Source organism: Xenopus laevis, chromosome 1L (genome assembly GCF_017654675.1).
Source record: "Xenopus laevis strain J_2021 chromosome 1L, Xenopus_laevis_v10.1, whole genome shotgun sequence".
Classification (NCBI taxonomy): domain Eukaryota; kingdom Metazoa; phylum Chordata; class Amphibia; order Anura; family Pipidae; genus Xenopus; species Xenopus laevis.
In genome coordinates this window covers 92,505,162-92,521,641 of record NC_054371.1, presented here as the reverse complement: position 1 = coordinate 92,521,641, position 16,480 = coordinate 92,505,162, and the positions used below count along the sequence as shown (strand labels likewise).

At 38.3% G+C, this 16,480-nt stretch overlaps 1 protein-coding gene across 10 annotated transcripts in view; it reads right to left on the bottom strand.

Annotated features, from left to right (window-relative positions):
* Positions 1 to 16,480, bottom strand: part of LOC108711543 (WD repeat and FYVE domain-containing protein 3) — a 244,162-nt gene that overhangs the window by 36,951 nt on the left and 190,731 nt on the right. For all 10 annotated transcript variants that reach the window (XM_041591303.1, XM_041591310.1, XM_041591320.1 and 7 more), the window contains 4 exons: positions 7,995 to 8,163; positions 7,402 to 7,565; positions 976 to 1,124; positions 510 to 630 (listed from right to left, as the gene is read on the bottom strand). In XM_041591303.1, coding sequence (XP_041447237.1) covers positions 510 to 630; positions 976 to 1,124; positions 7,402 to 7,565; positions 7,995 to 8,163 — 603 coding nt within the window. The remainder of the gene's footprint in view (positions 1 to 509; positions 631 to 975; positions 1,125 to 7,401; positions 7,566 to 7,994; positions 8,164 to 16,480) is intronic.

Below are 16,480 nucleotides of genomic sequence, written 5' to 3'. Positions count from 1 at the left end.
TAATCTACTTAAATTAATTTAAACATTAACTCAATAGGATTGTTTTGCATCCAATAAAGATAAATTATATCTTAGCTGGGATCCAGTACAAGGTACTGTTCACAAAGAAAATTGAAATCATTTTTAAATATCTGAATTATTTGATTGAAGTGGAGTCTATGGATAATGGGTTTCTGGATAATGAATTCTATACCTGTATAAAAAAAAATCTGTTTGCTCTTTTGAAAAACGGATTTCAGTTTAAGATTCTGCTGGAGCAGTACTATTAACTAATGCATTTTTGAAAAATTGCATGACAGAATACCTTCAAAGTGCTTTAAAATTTGCTTTAACAAAACGATAACCTTAAATTTGCCAGCTCAGACACTAAAAAAAACTAAAGTTTGTAAGGATACTCCACTGGATTAAAATAACCAGTAGAGAAAATACATTGTGCACCTACATTTTTGTTTGAATCTATAAATATAAAAAAAATAATCGGTTAAACTTGTTTAGAAAGTTGTATTCACCTGTAACAAGTATCTCCTTTTATGAACTTCCTTTATATCTTCATAAGCAAAGATACTGCAGGTTCTTTTCAGCTGGCTGGGGCCTTGTCTTGCTCCACATGGAATAATTTGTTCATGCATGCTGTTGAGTAAGAAAGCCAAATACCTCATAAAAAAAAATCTTTTGCATTCTACCCACATGAAAAGCATAAAAAACTGTAACAGAGCTTCAATATAAGGCATATATTTTGTCTCTAGATAACCAACAATCCCATAGGCTTTTTTTTATTTTATATGTGTACTTTTTTATTGCAAAACAGCATTTACTGATTTGCAAGCCTAACCAACCGCACATAGGCCAAATTTTGAAATCAACCACATGTGAATAACCTTAACTGATCCAACCTATTTTATGAGTCCATGTTTTTTACCTATACACAACCAGTTTGTGGTTATTTTTTTGTTGTTTAAATGAAAAATTACTCACTTTACAGGTAGTGTTTCAATATCTCGGATTTCTCTGGTGACAGTCATTGTAAATCCATCAACAACATAGAAATGTTCTTTGCCAAAGAGCAGGAGGCCTTCACCAGTGTCCAGACCTTGGACCCTTGCACAACGATACATGTGCTGAATCTAAAAACAGTGTTTTAAAACACACATCATAATATTTTAAACCACAGCCAATTATTTAATACAAATATCCCAGATATTATTTATCCAATAATCTGAAAAGATCCGTTATCCAGAAAACGTCCCGAGCATTTTTGGATAACAGGTCCCATACCTGTACTATGATAATAGAGGGACATACTCTTCTTTTTCTTTCATCCCATGCCCTCGAAAGTAAGGGGATTTTCCCCACAACAGAGTTCTCTTTGGTATGTTGGGAAGTAGTAAGTTACTTTTTCTATTTCTTAGCATTAGAGTACTGGAGTAATTATGTTGGCTTTGAAAAAGCCAACATCTTGATCTACTAGTTCAGCTCGTTATGTTGGCTATGAAATAGCCAACATACTGTTCTTCGAGTTCAGCTCGTTCTTCTTATTATTATGTTGGCTATGAAATAGCCAACATACTGTTCTTCGAGTTCAGCTCGTTCTTCTTCTTATTATTATTGGCGAACCCCATTTTCTAAACGCTACTCCTCCTACACTTATTCCTCTTATAGCAAAGTACGTTGCTTGTGCTTTAATAAGCGATCCCACCCACCCCGCCCCTGTGGCGACCCCCCGACGACCCCTTTTTTCCCATTGACTTTGACAGGGAAAGATTTCAAATCGCCGCCACTCGTACAGTTTTGAAGATACAGTCCCCAAACTCAGACCACATATTGTTGATGTCACCCCGAATAAAAATAAGTATTTTGGGGGGGGCACCCCAAAGTGGGCGGAGCTACCAACGCCCAATGAAAATTTAGCAATTTTCTATACGCTACTCCTCCCAGAGGTTTAGGAGTACAATTATGATACTTTGCACACTTGTTCGGCTCATACCCGAATAGGTTGCTTGTGCTTTGTTAAGCGATCCCACCCTCCGTGCCCCTGTGGCGACCCCCCGACGACCCCATTTTTCCCCATAGACTTTCATTGGAAAACTTGAAACTTTTGCCACTTGTACAGCTTTGAAGTTACACTCACCAAACTTGGGTCATTTAGTCATGGGGTGAAGCTGAAAAATTCTGTCCTATTTTGGGGACCCACCCCGCCCCTGTGGCGACCCCCCGACGACCCCTTTTTTCCCATTGAGATTGACAGGGAAAAATTTCAAATCGCTGCCACTTGTACAGTTTTGAAGATACAGTCCCCAAACTCAGACCACATATAGTTGATGTCACCCCGAATAAAAATAAGTATTTTGGGGGGGCACCCCAAAGTGGGCGGAGCTACCAACGCCCAATGAAAATTGAGCAATTTTCTAAACGCTACTCCTCCCAGAGTTTTAGGAGTACAATTATGAAACTTTGCACACTTGTTCGACTCATACTCGAATAGGTTGCTTGTGCTTTGTTAAGCGATCCCAACCTCCGTGCCCCTGTGGCGACCCCCCCGACGACCCCTTTTTTCCCCATAGACTTTCATTGGAAAACTTGAAACTTTTGCCACTTGTACAGCTTTGAAGTTACACTCACCAAACTTGGCTCATTTAGTCATGGGGTGAAACTGAAAAATTCTGTCCTATTTTGGGGACCCAAAAAAGTGGGCGGAGCCGCAAACAACCAATCAGATTTTCCCTATTGACTTCAATGAGAAAATGTAAACAGCTGTAATTCTCACAGTATTAAAGCTAGAGCTCTCCAAACTTGGCACCGTGGGTCACTGGGTGACTCGGCTAAAATTTACCTAAAGTGGGCGGAGTCTACAACAGCCAATCAAATTTCAGCCATTCAAATAAATAGGAAAATGTTGCCGCTCTTAGACGGTTAATGGCAGGGTCCTCAAACTTGGCACAGTTGGTCACTGGGGGACTGGGATTAAAATTAAGAAAAGTGGGTGGAGCCAAAACCAACCAATCAGATTTCTTTGATTGATTTTAATGAGAACAATTAAGAAGGCTGCCATTCTCTCAGTATTGATGTCAGGGACCTTGAATATCACAAATGTGGTCGCTGGGGGTTTCCACTTCAAGTTTAGAAAAAGTGGGCGGAGCCACCAACAACCAATCGAATTTCATTCATTGATTTTCAATAGAAAAAAATAAAAATGCTGCCATTTTTACACAATAAATGACAGCATTCCCAAACTTTGGAATGTTAGTCACTGAGTGACTGTGGTTCACAATTAGGAAAAAAAAGGGGCGGGGCAACAACAGCCAATCAGATTTCAGCCATTGACCTTAATTAAAAATGATAAACTGCTGCTATTATCACGGTTTAAATGCTAGGTGTACCAAACTTGGCTCAATTACTCACTGGGTGACTGCGGTCAAAATTTAGGAAAAGTGGGTGGAGCCAAAAACGGCCAATCAGTTTTCACCTATTGACTTCAATGTAAAATTTTTGATTACTGCCGTTCTCACAGTTTTAAAACCAGAGGTCCCAAACTTAGCACTGACCATGACTAGGTAACTGGGGTTAAAATTCAGAAAACTGGGCGGAGCTTAAGACAGCCAATCAGATTTCTTTGATTGATTTTAATGGGAACAATTAAGAAGGCTGCCATTCTCACAGTATTGATGTCAGGGACCTTGAATATCACAAATGTGGCCGCTGGGGGTTTCCACTTCAAGTTTAGAAAAAGTGGGCGGAGCCACCAACAACCAATCGAATTTCATTCATTGATTTTCACTAGAAAAAAATAAAAATGCTGCCATTTTTACACATTAAATCACAGCATTCACAAACTTTGAAATGTTAGTCACTGAGTGACTGTGGTTCATAATTAGGAAAAAAAGGGGCGGGGCAACAACAACCAATCAGATTTCAGCCATTGACCTTAAAGAAAAATGATAAACTGCTGCTATTATCACAGTTTAAATGCTAGGTGTACCAAACTTGACTCAATTACTCACTGGGTGACTGCGGTCAAAATTTAGGAAAAGTGGGTGGAGCCAAAAACAGCCAATCAGTTTTCACCTCTTGACTTTAATGTAAAATTTTGTATTACCGCCGTTCTCACAGTTTTAAAACCGGAGGCCCCAAACTTGGCACTGACCATGACTAGGTAACTGGGGTTAAAATTCAGAAAACTGGGCGGAGCTTAAGACAGCCAATCACATTTTACCAAACGCTATTCAATGGGAATATTTAAATTCCTGTCAATCTTACACTGTTAATGTAAGAGTGCTCAAACTTGGTCCATTTGGTGAAGGGGTGACTGGGATGCAAATTTTTAAAAGTGGGCGGAGCCAAAAATAGCCAGTTTGTTTGAATGGATTTCAATGGTAAAATTGGATTGGCTTTAAATTTCACCGTTTTAATCCGGATTCTACTGACTTTGTGTACTCTCTAGGCACCGGGGGCGACTGGGCAAGACACCTATAGCGTTTCATAGCCAACATCCCGTGGTTTCTTCAGAAACGACACCCTCTAGTTATTATTATTAGCGCCCCCCGGTTTTCTAAACGCTACTCCTCCTACAGTTTTAGGGGTACAAGTGTCAAACTTTCCACACCTATTCGCCTTATAGCAAAGTACGTTGCTTGTGCTTTATTAAGCGATCCCACCCACTGCGCCCGTGCGGCGGACCACCGAACACGCCGTTTTTCGTATTGACTTTGACAGGGAAAATTTTCAAATCGATGCCGCTCGTACAGTTTTGAAGCGACACTCCCCAAACTCGGACCGCATATTGTTGGTGCCACCCCGAATAAAAATATGTATTTTGGGGGGGCACCCCAAAGTGGGCGGAGCTACCAACAGCCAATGAAATTTTAGCAATTTTCTAAACGCTACTCCTCCCAGAGTTTTAGGAGTACAATTATGAAACTTTGCACACTTGTTCGGCTCATACCCGAATAGGTTGCTTGTGCTCTGTTAAGCAATCCCACCCTCCGTGGCCCTGTGGCGGCCCCCCAAAGACCCCATTTTTTCCCATAGACTTTCATTGGGAAATTTGAAACTTTTGCCACTCGTACAGCATTAAAGTTACACTCACCAAACTTGGGTCACTTAGTCATGGGGTCAACCTGAAAAGTTCTGTCACATTTTGGGGACTCCAAAAAGTGGGCGGAGCACCAAACAGCCAATCAGATTTTCCCTATTGACTTCAATGAGAAAATGTCAAACACTGTCATTCCCACAGTGTTAAAGCCAGAGACCCAAAACTTGGCACCATGGGTCACTGGGGTTAAAATTTGGAAAAGTGGGCGGAGTCTACCACAGCCAATCAAATATTAGCCATTTGTTTCAATGGGAAAAGTTAAAACTTTCGCCGCTCTTAGATTGTTCATGGGAGGGTCCTCAAACTTGGCACAGTTGGTCCCTGGAGGACCGGGATCAAAATCTGGAAAAGTGGGTGGAGCCAAAAACAACCAATCAGATTTCTTTGATGATTTCAATGGGAAAAATTAAAATTGCTGCCATTTGCACGTTATTGATGTCATGGACCTCGAATATCACAAATGTGCTCACTGGGTGTTTGCACTTCAAAGTTAGGAAAAGTGGGTGGAGCCACCAACAACCAATCAAATGTCATTCATTGATTTTCAAGAGAAAAACATAAAACTGCTGCCATTTTTACAGGTTAAATGTCATGATTCCGAAACCTTAAAGTGTTAGTCACTTGGTGACTCTGGTTCAGAATTAGGGGGAAAAGGGGGCGGGGCAACAACAGCCAATCGGATTTCAGCCATTGACCTTAATGAAAAACGCCAAATTGCTGCTATTATTACGGCGTAAATGCCAAGTGTCCCAAACTCAGCACAATTAATCACCGGGTGACTGTGGTCAAAATTTAGGAAAATTGGGCGGAGCCAATAACAGCCAATCAGATTTTACCTATTGACTTCAATGTAAAAGTTTCAAATACTGCCATTCTCACAGTTTTAAAGCCAGAGGCCCCAAACTTGGTACAGACCATGACTGGGTGACTGGGGTTAGAATTTGGAAAACTGGGTGGAGCTTAAAACAGCCAATCAAATGTTACCTATTGCTAATCAATGTCAATATATAAGTTTCTGCCATTCTTTCACAGTTAATGGCAGGGACATCAAACTTGGCACAGTCGCTCACAGGGGGACTGGGATTCAAATTTTAAAAGTGGGTGGAGCCAAAAACAGCCAATCAGGTTTTTTGGATTGATTTTAATGGTACAATTTGATCTGCTTCAATTTTCACCGTTTTAAAGCAGATTCTACCAACTTTGTGTACTCTCTATGCACCAGGGGCGACTGGCCCCAACACCTCTTGCGTTTCAAAGCCAACATCTTGTGGTTTCTTCAGAAACGACACCGTCTAGTTGTTATTACTATTTTATATTCAGTATAAGTATATATTCATCTTTATTACATGATATGACAGCTGAGCAAACAGATATTTCACATACTTTTTTTTTTTTATTGTACCTTTGTTATATGTTTATTTCCTATGGGTAGACAGCTTCCTCCTATGTTACCACCTAAGGTGGACAATACTTTGTGTACTATACAAGGTGACCTCGCTTGGTTTAATAGCATAATGCAGGAGCACTCAAACCTAGTAAAATATTAAAATAATCACGTTGAAAGGGAGAGATCCCATTCTTTGAAGCAAATATTTACATACCAAATACACCTTCTATAGCTTTCCTGAACAAATGTCTGAATAAAGTCTCATTACCAGATTATTCTTATGTTGTGCTAGAAGGGATTGTAATATGGTGTTATCTCAGGATAGGTATAGATTATAAATGGGATAACATAAAGTGCACATGAATTAATCTCTTCTTAAAGTCCCCAAAATTAAGGGAAAACATTTTAAATAGTGAAATTGAAGTTATACTACACTACAAAAGTATCTGTAATATATTCATTTACATATATGCATGTTGATAATGTTTCCACTGATAGGCCTGCTTTAGTAAGCAATTGTTACTTGAAGTTCCTAAACCTAACTGTTTTGCCAACAAATCTCTAACTTCTAAACTTGTGAGAAGCTGTGAAATTATAAAGAACAATTAAGGTCAATGTTATCCTTATTGTAAAACAAAATTTACTTTCTGATGTCAGTATCTCATTAAATAAAACCTTGGAAAATATTTCAGACATGCAGTGAATGTGGTGAAAGGAAAGTTTTTCCTGTTTCCAAACTCATCCTGAAGTGTATGACAAGAAGAGTAAAACCTCTGTACTGTACAGGTAACAAAATTACTAATTCCAGTAAATCAGTGAGATGTATGTAAAGGTGATACCAGTATAAATATCTATTTTCCCAGTCCCAGTAAAGCACTAGCTTGCACTGGCTTAGTGTACATAAATAGTGTCAATACATCTGTACCTTCTCTCCTTTCTCAAGCAATCTGAGCAGTGTGGTACTGTCCATCTTCTCATCCTCCTCCACAGAAGAACCTTCACTTAATTGGTCTTGCAGCATCTCCTGGTTTTCATCTTCTCCTCCGTCTGGGGCAGACCGGGATCTCTTCAGAGGAGCTTTCACTAGGCCTTTAAAGTGCAAAGAGCAAGATAAACTTTAACCCTTTCCTAATCATTTGCTGCAAGCAGGTGTTTCCTGAAATGGATCCCCGGCCTAGACCAATACATAAAATGTCGCATATGCCAATCTGTTAAATTTATCAAATTAATAGTAATAGTGCATTTATGTTTGCAGGGTAGTGTTAATGTCTTTTCACACAGAAAATCTACAAAACATGTTATTTTATCAAGGTTTGCCTATTCTTCTGAACATGTACATTGGTACCTGTAAATCTGTATAGTGGTTTACATAGTTACTGTAGCAGCCACCATTTGTGAACTCTTACTACTGCCTGGTTCTTATGATTCTTGTAATACTGCAATATTTGCCTATGCTGCTACATAAGAGTGATGATGGATTGTTATCCATGTTGCATAAAGTTTAACAAATGTGCTCACCTTTGACTCTGGCAATGGTATCTTCACCATGCTCTGGCTCATTCTGTGCTGTTTCCCCATCAGAGCTTTCTTCAACACTGTCCTGGAAAACAGCTGGGTTCCCTGGCATCAGACGCATGTAATAGTCTTTACTGTCATAACTGACTGCACGGCGGTAGCGAGCTGGCTTCTATAACAAAATGTAAATACTATTAAAGCAAACAGCCTGTTTTGTTTCTAGTAGTGACTCCAGTAACAAAGTACACAACAAATAACAATACAAAGGCCTAATTTAAGTCATTAATTTATCCTAGAATGTGGTCTTTCGCTTTATATTTCAAGGAAAAGAAATAAAACACACAACAATTAGCTTTTTAAGAGCAGCATCATATGATCTACTTCTATAAGTTGCTCTGATGCATTTGCGACTGAATTTAGTAAGAGAGCACTCTATTATATTCAGTTGCTCATTTTGGCAGTGTACTTTCTATTGACTAATTAACAAAAATGATCTAGAGCAGAAGCAGGGAAATTGCCGTTGGAAAACGTTGAGTTATCATTGGGGATTGTCATACTACACACTTTACATCAAATCTTAAATTTATATTTTATATGATGCAGCATATCATTTGCTTTAGAATCATACTGCAAAAATGATGTATTATTATAAAACAACAGTAGAGTTCACTCACATATTAATCTATTGTTCATGTCAACGTTTTGTTAAATTGAGAAAACCTGCTCAAGACAAATACACTTTAAAAAAAACACAGCTATACAGAAAGTTTTAACTGGCCCGTGGTCCAACTAGCTTCAGTTGCTATAGGTATCCAGTATAAAACCAGTCTAGGAATAGTTTGCAGTGTGACCCATCTCAAGATAAAGCCCGGTAGGTATTTATCTGGATAATGTGTCTAATATGAACTATACATGTGGTGAGCTTACTGTATATTCTAGTACATGGTCTGAAAAATTGTTAATAGATAGAGTAGCAGAGAGTCAAGCTAGCTTCATGCAATATGCCTTACAATGAACTAGTTTTGCTTTGAATCAGCAGATTGCAGGGACAGCATGAATGCTTCATCTATGATGTGTATATCATTTGGCTAGGCAATGAACAATCATGTATGCCTATTATAAACTAATTGAATTGAATAATTAGTACAGGTATTATACATTTTGTAATGTAACTTTGTTTGGCTAGATAATGCACAGCTAATCCCTGTCATGAGAAAAGTACACCTTAAATTATATCCATTAGCTATAAAGTTGCTTTTAATAGGTTTTAGCATATTATATCCAGTAATCAGAAAGTGCAGGTAACAAAATGGCTCGAATATATCTGCAGTCTCTATTATAAAAGATATGAAAGGGGACATAATTTTGCATGGTCTTTTGGTAAAGGTCAATGCTGTACCACTTATTTTGACTACTGACAAACTAGGTTGTTCTCATACTACATGTATTTCTTGTTTTTACATATTCCCAGGAGATAGTTTTGCCCATCTTAAAATGGGCCAAAAGATTAAAATCTGATATCACATAACTTGCAACTCATAATTTATTTGTTCAAGTGTTTATGTGGCTTATCTTGAATAGGGAAGATGGATTTAATGTTGAGATTGAAGATGAATGCACATAGGACAGCTACTATGCACATAGGTGTTTACTATTACATTTATTGTCATAGACCATTTACCTGAACTCAGAAGAGGAGGGGACAGACCTATCTAGATAGATATATATATATATATATATATATATACAGTATATATGTGTATATATATATATATATATATATATATGTGTGTGTTCCAGCAGAGTCGCACTCCAATAGGTTAAAACATAACGTTTATTGTCCCATCATAAAAGCATGATACAAAGAGATATACTCATCTATATGGAGACATCACGCGACGTTTCGGGGGTCCCCTGCCCCCTTTCTCAAGCGTGTCCCCAATGTGTATCGCATTGAATCAGTGAAAGACTCGGAAGTCCGTCGCCACCATTGAAATAGCGTAGGCTGCGTGCCCGATCATTCTGACGCAACCACGCCAGAGCGTGGGTGCGTCACAAGAGCGAACACACGCCCATCCGCCCATTGAGTTTAACCACGCCAATATTTGTTATTGGCAACAATCCATCTGTAGCACTCGGGGACACAAATACATGGTGACATTCATTGATAGTATACAAGATAATAAAATATAACTCTCCTTACAGTGCACGCATATTTACCCTTACACCTGGCCAATAAGTGCTCCAGTATCCATCATATATTTACTCAACAAATCAAGGTTATAACAATTAAATAAAGAGATGTAAGTCAAAATCCCTATTTAACCCATTAGGGCTTAGTGATTTTAGTCAGTGAATCCATTGTACCTCTGTCCTTTTTAACAACATAATTCTGTCGCCCCCTCTCCTGGGTTGTGGTACATGTTGTATCACCTTAAACTTAAGATCATCTGCACTATGCCCCTTCTCCAAACAATGTTTGGAGACAGGGAGAATGGAATTTTTGGTATTCACAGTGGAATACAAAATGAGTTACTGGACTACAAAATGAGTTACCTGTAAGGACAAACCGGCACTGTGCGCAACCTTTACAACGAAACATGCCCTCTTTGGGGGGGGGGCCCAGAAATGTAAATTGTCTAGGTGGAGGTCGCATATCAGCGCGTACCAACCTCCTCCCTATAGTGGAACCTTTTTTAAAAGACATCATAGGTGGTTGTTTGAATTCAGTTACTGTCGGATATGCATCTTTTAACAGATGCCAATGTCTACATAGAATCTGTCTAAACTTTTCACTCCGGGAATGATATTGTCCCACAAAGGTAAGTCTTTTATCTCTATTGTCAACCTTCTGTTTAGTGCTTCCAGCAATCAGCCTAGCCTTAGCACTTGTAGAATCCAACGCATCAGGTGGATAGCCCCTATGTACCAATTTATTTCTCATTGTCGTAAGATCATGTTCAACCCAAGTAGGATCATTAGTGATTCTGCACACCCTTGTAAACTGACTGATAGGAATCGACTTTTTGACAGCTGGGGGATGAAAACTATCAAATTTTAACAGTTGATTCCTATCAGTAGGCTTAGAGAACATTCTAGTCGAAAAACCTTCATGGGTACGAATTACCTGAACATCCAGGAAATTTACAGTATAGAGATTAGCTGTCATGGTAAACTTTATATCATCATTAGCAATATTAATTGCATCTCGGAAGGCGGACAAGGAGTCCAGGTCACACATCGTCGATGTACCGCCACCATGCCAGACAATGTCTGGCGAACAGCACATCAGTATAGACATGTCCCTCCTCAAACCAACTCATGAATGAGTTGGCATATGACGGGGCGACACTGGACCCCATGGCCGTCCCCCGTAGCTGTAAGTAGTACATTTCTTGGAATCTAAAATAGTTTGAGTATCCCCATAAAAAAAGAAATTTCCTCCTTATTATATATTCCACTGTTCTGTGACAGCAGTTCTGCAGCCTGTAGCCCCTGTGGATGTGGTATAGAAGTATATAGGCTAGCGACATCTAATGTCGCAAGCCAAATTGTTCCTTCAATTTTTCCTAATGCATTCAATTTCCCCAGGAAATCAGAAGTATCCCTCAGATATGATTTGGTTTTCTGTATCAGGGGGCTAAGTACCCTATCTAATACTATCGCTGAATTGTTAGTTAATGAATCAATGCCGGCCACAATCGGCCTACCCGGAGGATTCACCGGGTCTTTGTGTATCTTCGGTAACACATAAATGAGGGGAATCACATGTCGGTTTGTCCCTGCAATTTAATCTATATAGGGGAAACCATTCAGAAAATCAGGGATAGATTTTCCCAACATAGATCCACTGTGAACACCAAAAATTCCATTCTCCCTGTCTCCAAACATTGTTTGGAGAAGGGGCATAGTGCAGATGATCTTAAGTTTAGGGTGATACAACATGTAACACAACCCAGGAGAGGGGGCGACAGAATTATGTTGTTAAAAAGGACAGAGGTACAATTGATTCACCGACTAAAATCACTAAGCCCTAATGGGTTAAATAGGGATTTTGACTTACATCTCTTTATTTAATTGTTATAACCTTGATTTGTTGAGTAAATATATGATGGATACTGGAGCACTTATTGGCCAGGTGTAAGGGTAAATATGCGTGCACTGTAAGGAGAATTATATTTTATTATCTTGTATACTATCAATGAATGTCACCATGTATTTGTGTCCCCGAGTGCTACAGATGGATTGTTGCCAATAACAAATATGGTGTGGTTAAACTCAATGGGCGGATGGGCGTGTGTTCGCTCTTGTGACGCACGTCAGAATGATCGGGCACGCAGCCTACGCTATTTCAATGGTGGCGACGGACTTCCGGGTTTTTCACTGATTCAATGCGATACACATTGGGGACACGCTTGAGAAAGGGGGCAGGGGACCCCCGAAACGTCGCGTGATGTCTCCTTATAGATGAGTATATCTCTTTGTATCATGCTTTTATGATGGGACAATAAACGTTATGTTTTAACCTATTGGAGTGCGACTCTGCTGGAACACATGTACGTGATATATGGATTCACTCACCATTACTGAGGACGCACCTTACATGTTGGCATTGTTTCAATAAGGGAGTGCATTACGAGACATTTGGATTTTCTGTATATATATATATATATATATATATATATATATATATATATATATATATATATATATATATATATATATATATATATATATACAGTATATATGTATGTATATATATATATATATATATATATATATATATATATAAAATCCTCTCCAGAAGAAGCCACACTACTCAGGACTTATTGTAAAGTGATACGTTTATTAAACAAACTAACGTTTCGGCTGCAACATCAGCCTTTGTCAAAGTTACACGCAACCTACGGGATCTTCTTGTAAAAACTGATCCGATACACTGCTATCAGAGTATGGGAACAGGGACGTGGCTGTCTGCGGCGAAAAATGGATGCTTTAGATGTCCTTCATGCATCACTTGCCGTCACTTGATAGTGAGGCCCTCCTTCAATCACCCTCATACGGGGAAGAAGATAGAGATCAAATATAGACTTACTTGTACATTGAAATTTTTGATCTACTTCATTAAATGCCCCTGTGGATTACTTTACGTGGGGAAAACAATTACTAATCTGAGAGACCGGATGGCCAACCATAGAAGTTCAATACGACAGGCATTGGAGACTGGCAAGGCAGAGACCCCTGTGGCATCCCATGTTTTGAAATATAAACATACCCTGGCGAGCTTCCGGTGCATGATCATTGATCACATTCCGACACCGATCAGAGGTGGTGACCGCGAAAAATTATTATTGCAAGCCGAATTGAGATGGATACACAGGCTCAACACGATCAGCCCGGGAGGACTGAATGAGATGGTGTCCTATTCACCTTTTTACTAAGAAGTGATCAATACAATTTATTGGGATAATTAAAGGATTGATGTTTAACCCTGAATGTGAAAATTGATACTCTAGGTTTCAGTGAATATCGGATGACTATATGCTATTTGTCTTTATTAATTCACTCTTTTATTAACTAGGTACAATGGTAACTAATTTATTAGTTACGTTAGGTAACTACAGTAACATTGGGAATGGAGTTATTGTTTTTAATGGTAATTTGGGTAGTGGCTTTGTTCTGTGTAGAGATCCAACAGGGTGGTCCAACTGGTTAGATTATTTGATAACTATAGTTTATGCATAAGGGGACAGGGGTATACCAGATAGAGGGGTTAAAATAGTGTGTAGTACCAATACGTGAGTTCACGTGAGCAGTCTAGTATTTAGATTGGGATACAAAATATCTTTGGACATAGAGTCCAACCTCGCGCTTCCCCTGATGGCACCTTTAGTGTGAGTGGTATTTTATATTTTAGGGGTGAGTCGATCCGAAATTTTAGATTAATTTAAGAGTTTAGGATCCTTATACTGATTGGGCACATTTACACATTTTAACTTTTTGGTAATTGAATAGATTTGTTTTCTTTTATTGTTTTCTTTTATAGATATCGCCTGGGATGGGTTTAATTGGAGACACGTCACGGAGGGGTGCACTTGATCACCAGGATAGACCAATCACTTGTATGGATTGGGCTGATGCACAATGAGTGCGCGCTGCAAGACGCTTCGGTGAATGATCTGACAGGACGGATTTTATCTGCAGATCGGATGACACATATGTTTGTGATCGTATGACACATGGGGAGTGACCGTTAATATGATTGGGTTGATCACTTCTGGTGAGTCTTGGGAAGGTTCTATCACATACATCGGGGTGACACAGACCTGTATTGGTAAACAACTAATGCAGATAATGGATAGCACACCCGATTTGAAAAACCAAAATTAATTTATTACAAAAAAGAAGAAGAAAATATAAACAAAGACAATACACAAAACAATCATAAATCAAAAATGAGCCCAACGCGTTTCGACCTTAAGGGTCTTCATCAGGGGCACAAAATAAACAAAAAATTGTGCCCCTGATGAAGACCCTTAAGGTCGAAACGCGTTGGGCTCATTTTTGATTATGTTTTGTGTATTTTCTTTGTTTATATTTTTTCTTCTTTTTTGTAATAAATTAATTTTGGTTTTTCAAATCGGGTGTGCTATCCATTATCTGCATTAGTTGTATATCATTATGGAGACCCTTATGGGGAGTCACCTATGGATTAGCACCCTGTAATTCAATTTAAAAGGGTGTGCGCCTTCTCCTTCTATTTTTGGTATGGACCTGTATTGGTGACAGTGTTCAAGGAGGTGTGGGTCCCTATACAGGGCAGCGGTGGTTGCTACGGCGAGAAGGTAAGCCTGCTTTTGGCATTACTATACTAATCGAAGAGGTCAATACAAATTTTCCCCATAGGTTTACAATTATGATTATTACCTGCAGCACCAGGGTGGACCTGTTTAAAAGTAGAGATTCAAGATCGGATGGCTTGTTCGATACTTAGTTGGGAATTGATACTACTGTTGGAATCTGGAGATTTATGGACTTAGTGGAATACATACTAACCATACTATAACTGCCTGTGAACTTTTGGCAATTATTGACACGATTAATGTTACACACTATGGGAGATATGTCTGACATTATTTACTACACATGAACACGTCATAGAGGGAGGGCTCTTGGGTTTTCGCGCCAGAACCTGAGTATTTAAGGGTAATTTGTTTGTGAGCATGTAACTTTGACAAAGGTTGATGTTGCAGCCGAAACGTTAGTTTGTTTAATAAACGTATCACTTTACAATAAGTCCTGAGTAGTGCGGCTTCTTCTGGAGAGAATTGTATGCAGCTTTTGTGAGGCGTGCACCCAGGCAACGAGAAGATTTTTATCGTGAGTGCTGGGATTTTGGGAAAATATATACAGATGCAGCCACTTTGGTTTGTCTGTTTGCCACAGAATAACTAAACACAGATATCCCATTTATCTCATTTAACACAGAAAACTGCGTCTCAACATCCCATCTAATTAAAGCATTCACCATTGTGAACAATGGTGCTTTGGTATGCTAATGAAAAGGTTAAATGTATTAAATGAGTTAAGATGACTTTAGACACAGTTTATTCAATTAACCCTGAGCCATGACGCATTTAACTCACAAATCCAAGTGGCTTCATCTGTGTGTGTGTGTGTGTATATATATATATATATTAAGAAGGATCAGCACTCACTGTATTGAAGAAAAAAATAGTGTTTTATTGTCAAGTGATATACATCTTTATCCGACGTTTCGGTCCCACCTGGGGTCCTTTTCAAGGATCCCAGGTGGACCGAAACGTCGGATAAAGATGTATATCACTTGACAATAAAACACTATTTTTTTCTTCAATACAGTGAGTGCTGATCCTTTTTATTATATACATACATTTTTGATCGTGCACCACTGGCTTCACCGTGTATGGAGTGCTGGTACCGTGGGACAATATATATATATATATTTAATGTACAATGAACAGAAATAATTATGGGTGCAAAAGTCAAAATTTGTTATCTAGCTTATAAGAAGGACCAGCACGTCATTTCTTCGTGAAATAAACGTGTCTTTATTTAATACATAGCCAACGTTTCGGGCCACATTAGGGCCTTTCTCAAAAAAAAAAAAATACAAAAAAAATATATATATATATATATATAGATATATATATATATATATATATATATATATATAGTTAGATAGATATATATATATATATATATATATATATATATATATATATATATATATATATATATATATATATAGATATATATAGATATATATATATATATAGATATATATAGATATAGATATATATATATATAGATATAGATATATATAGATATAGATATATATATATATATATATATATAGATATATATATATATATATATACACATATTTTACATATCACTTACTCATAACACTAAAGCTCCAACAGGCCACAAAGTGGTAAAAATTACAT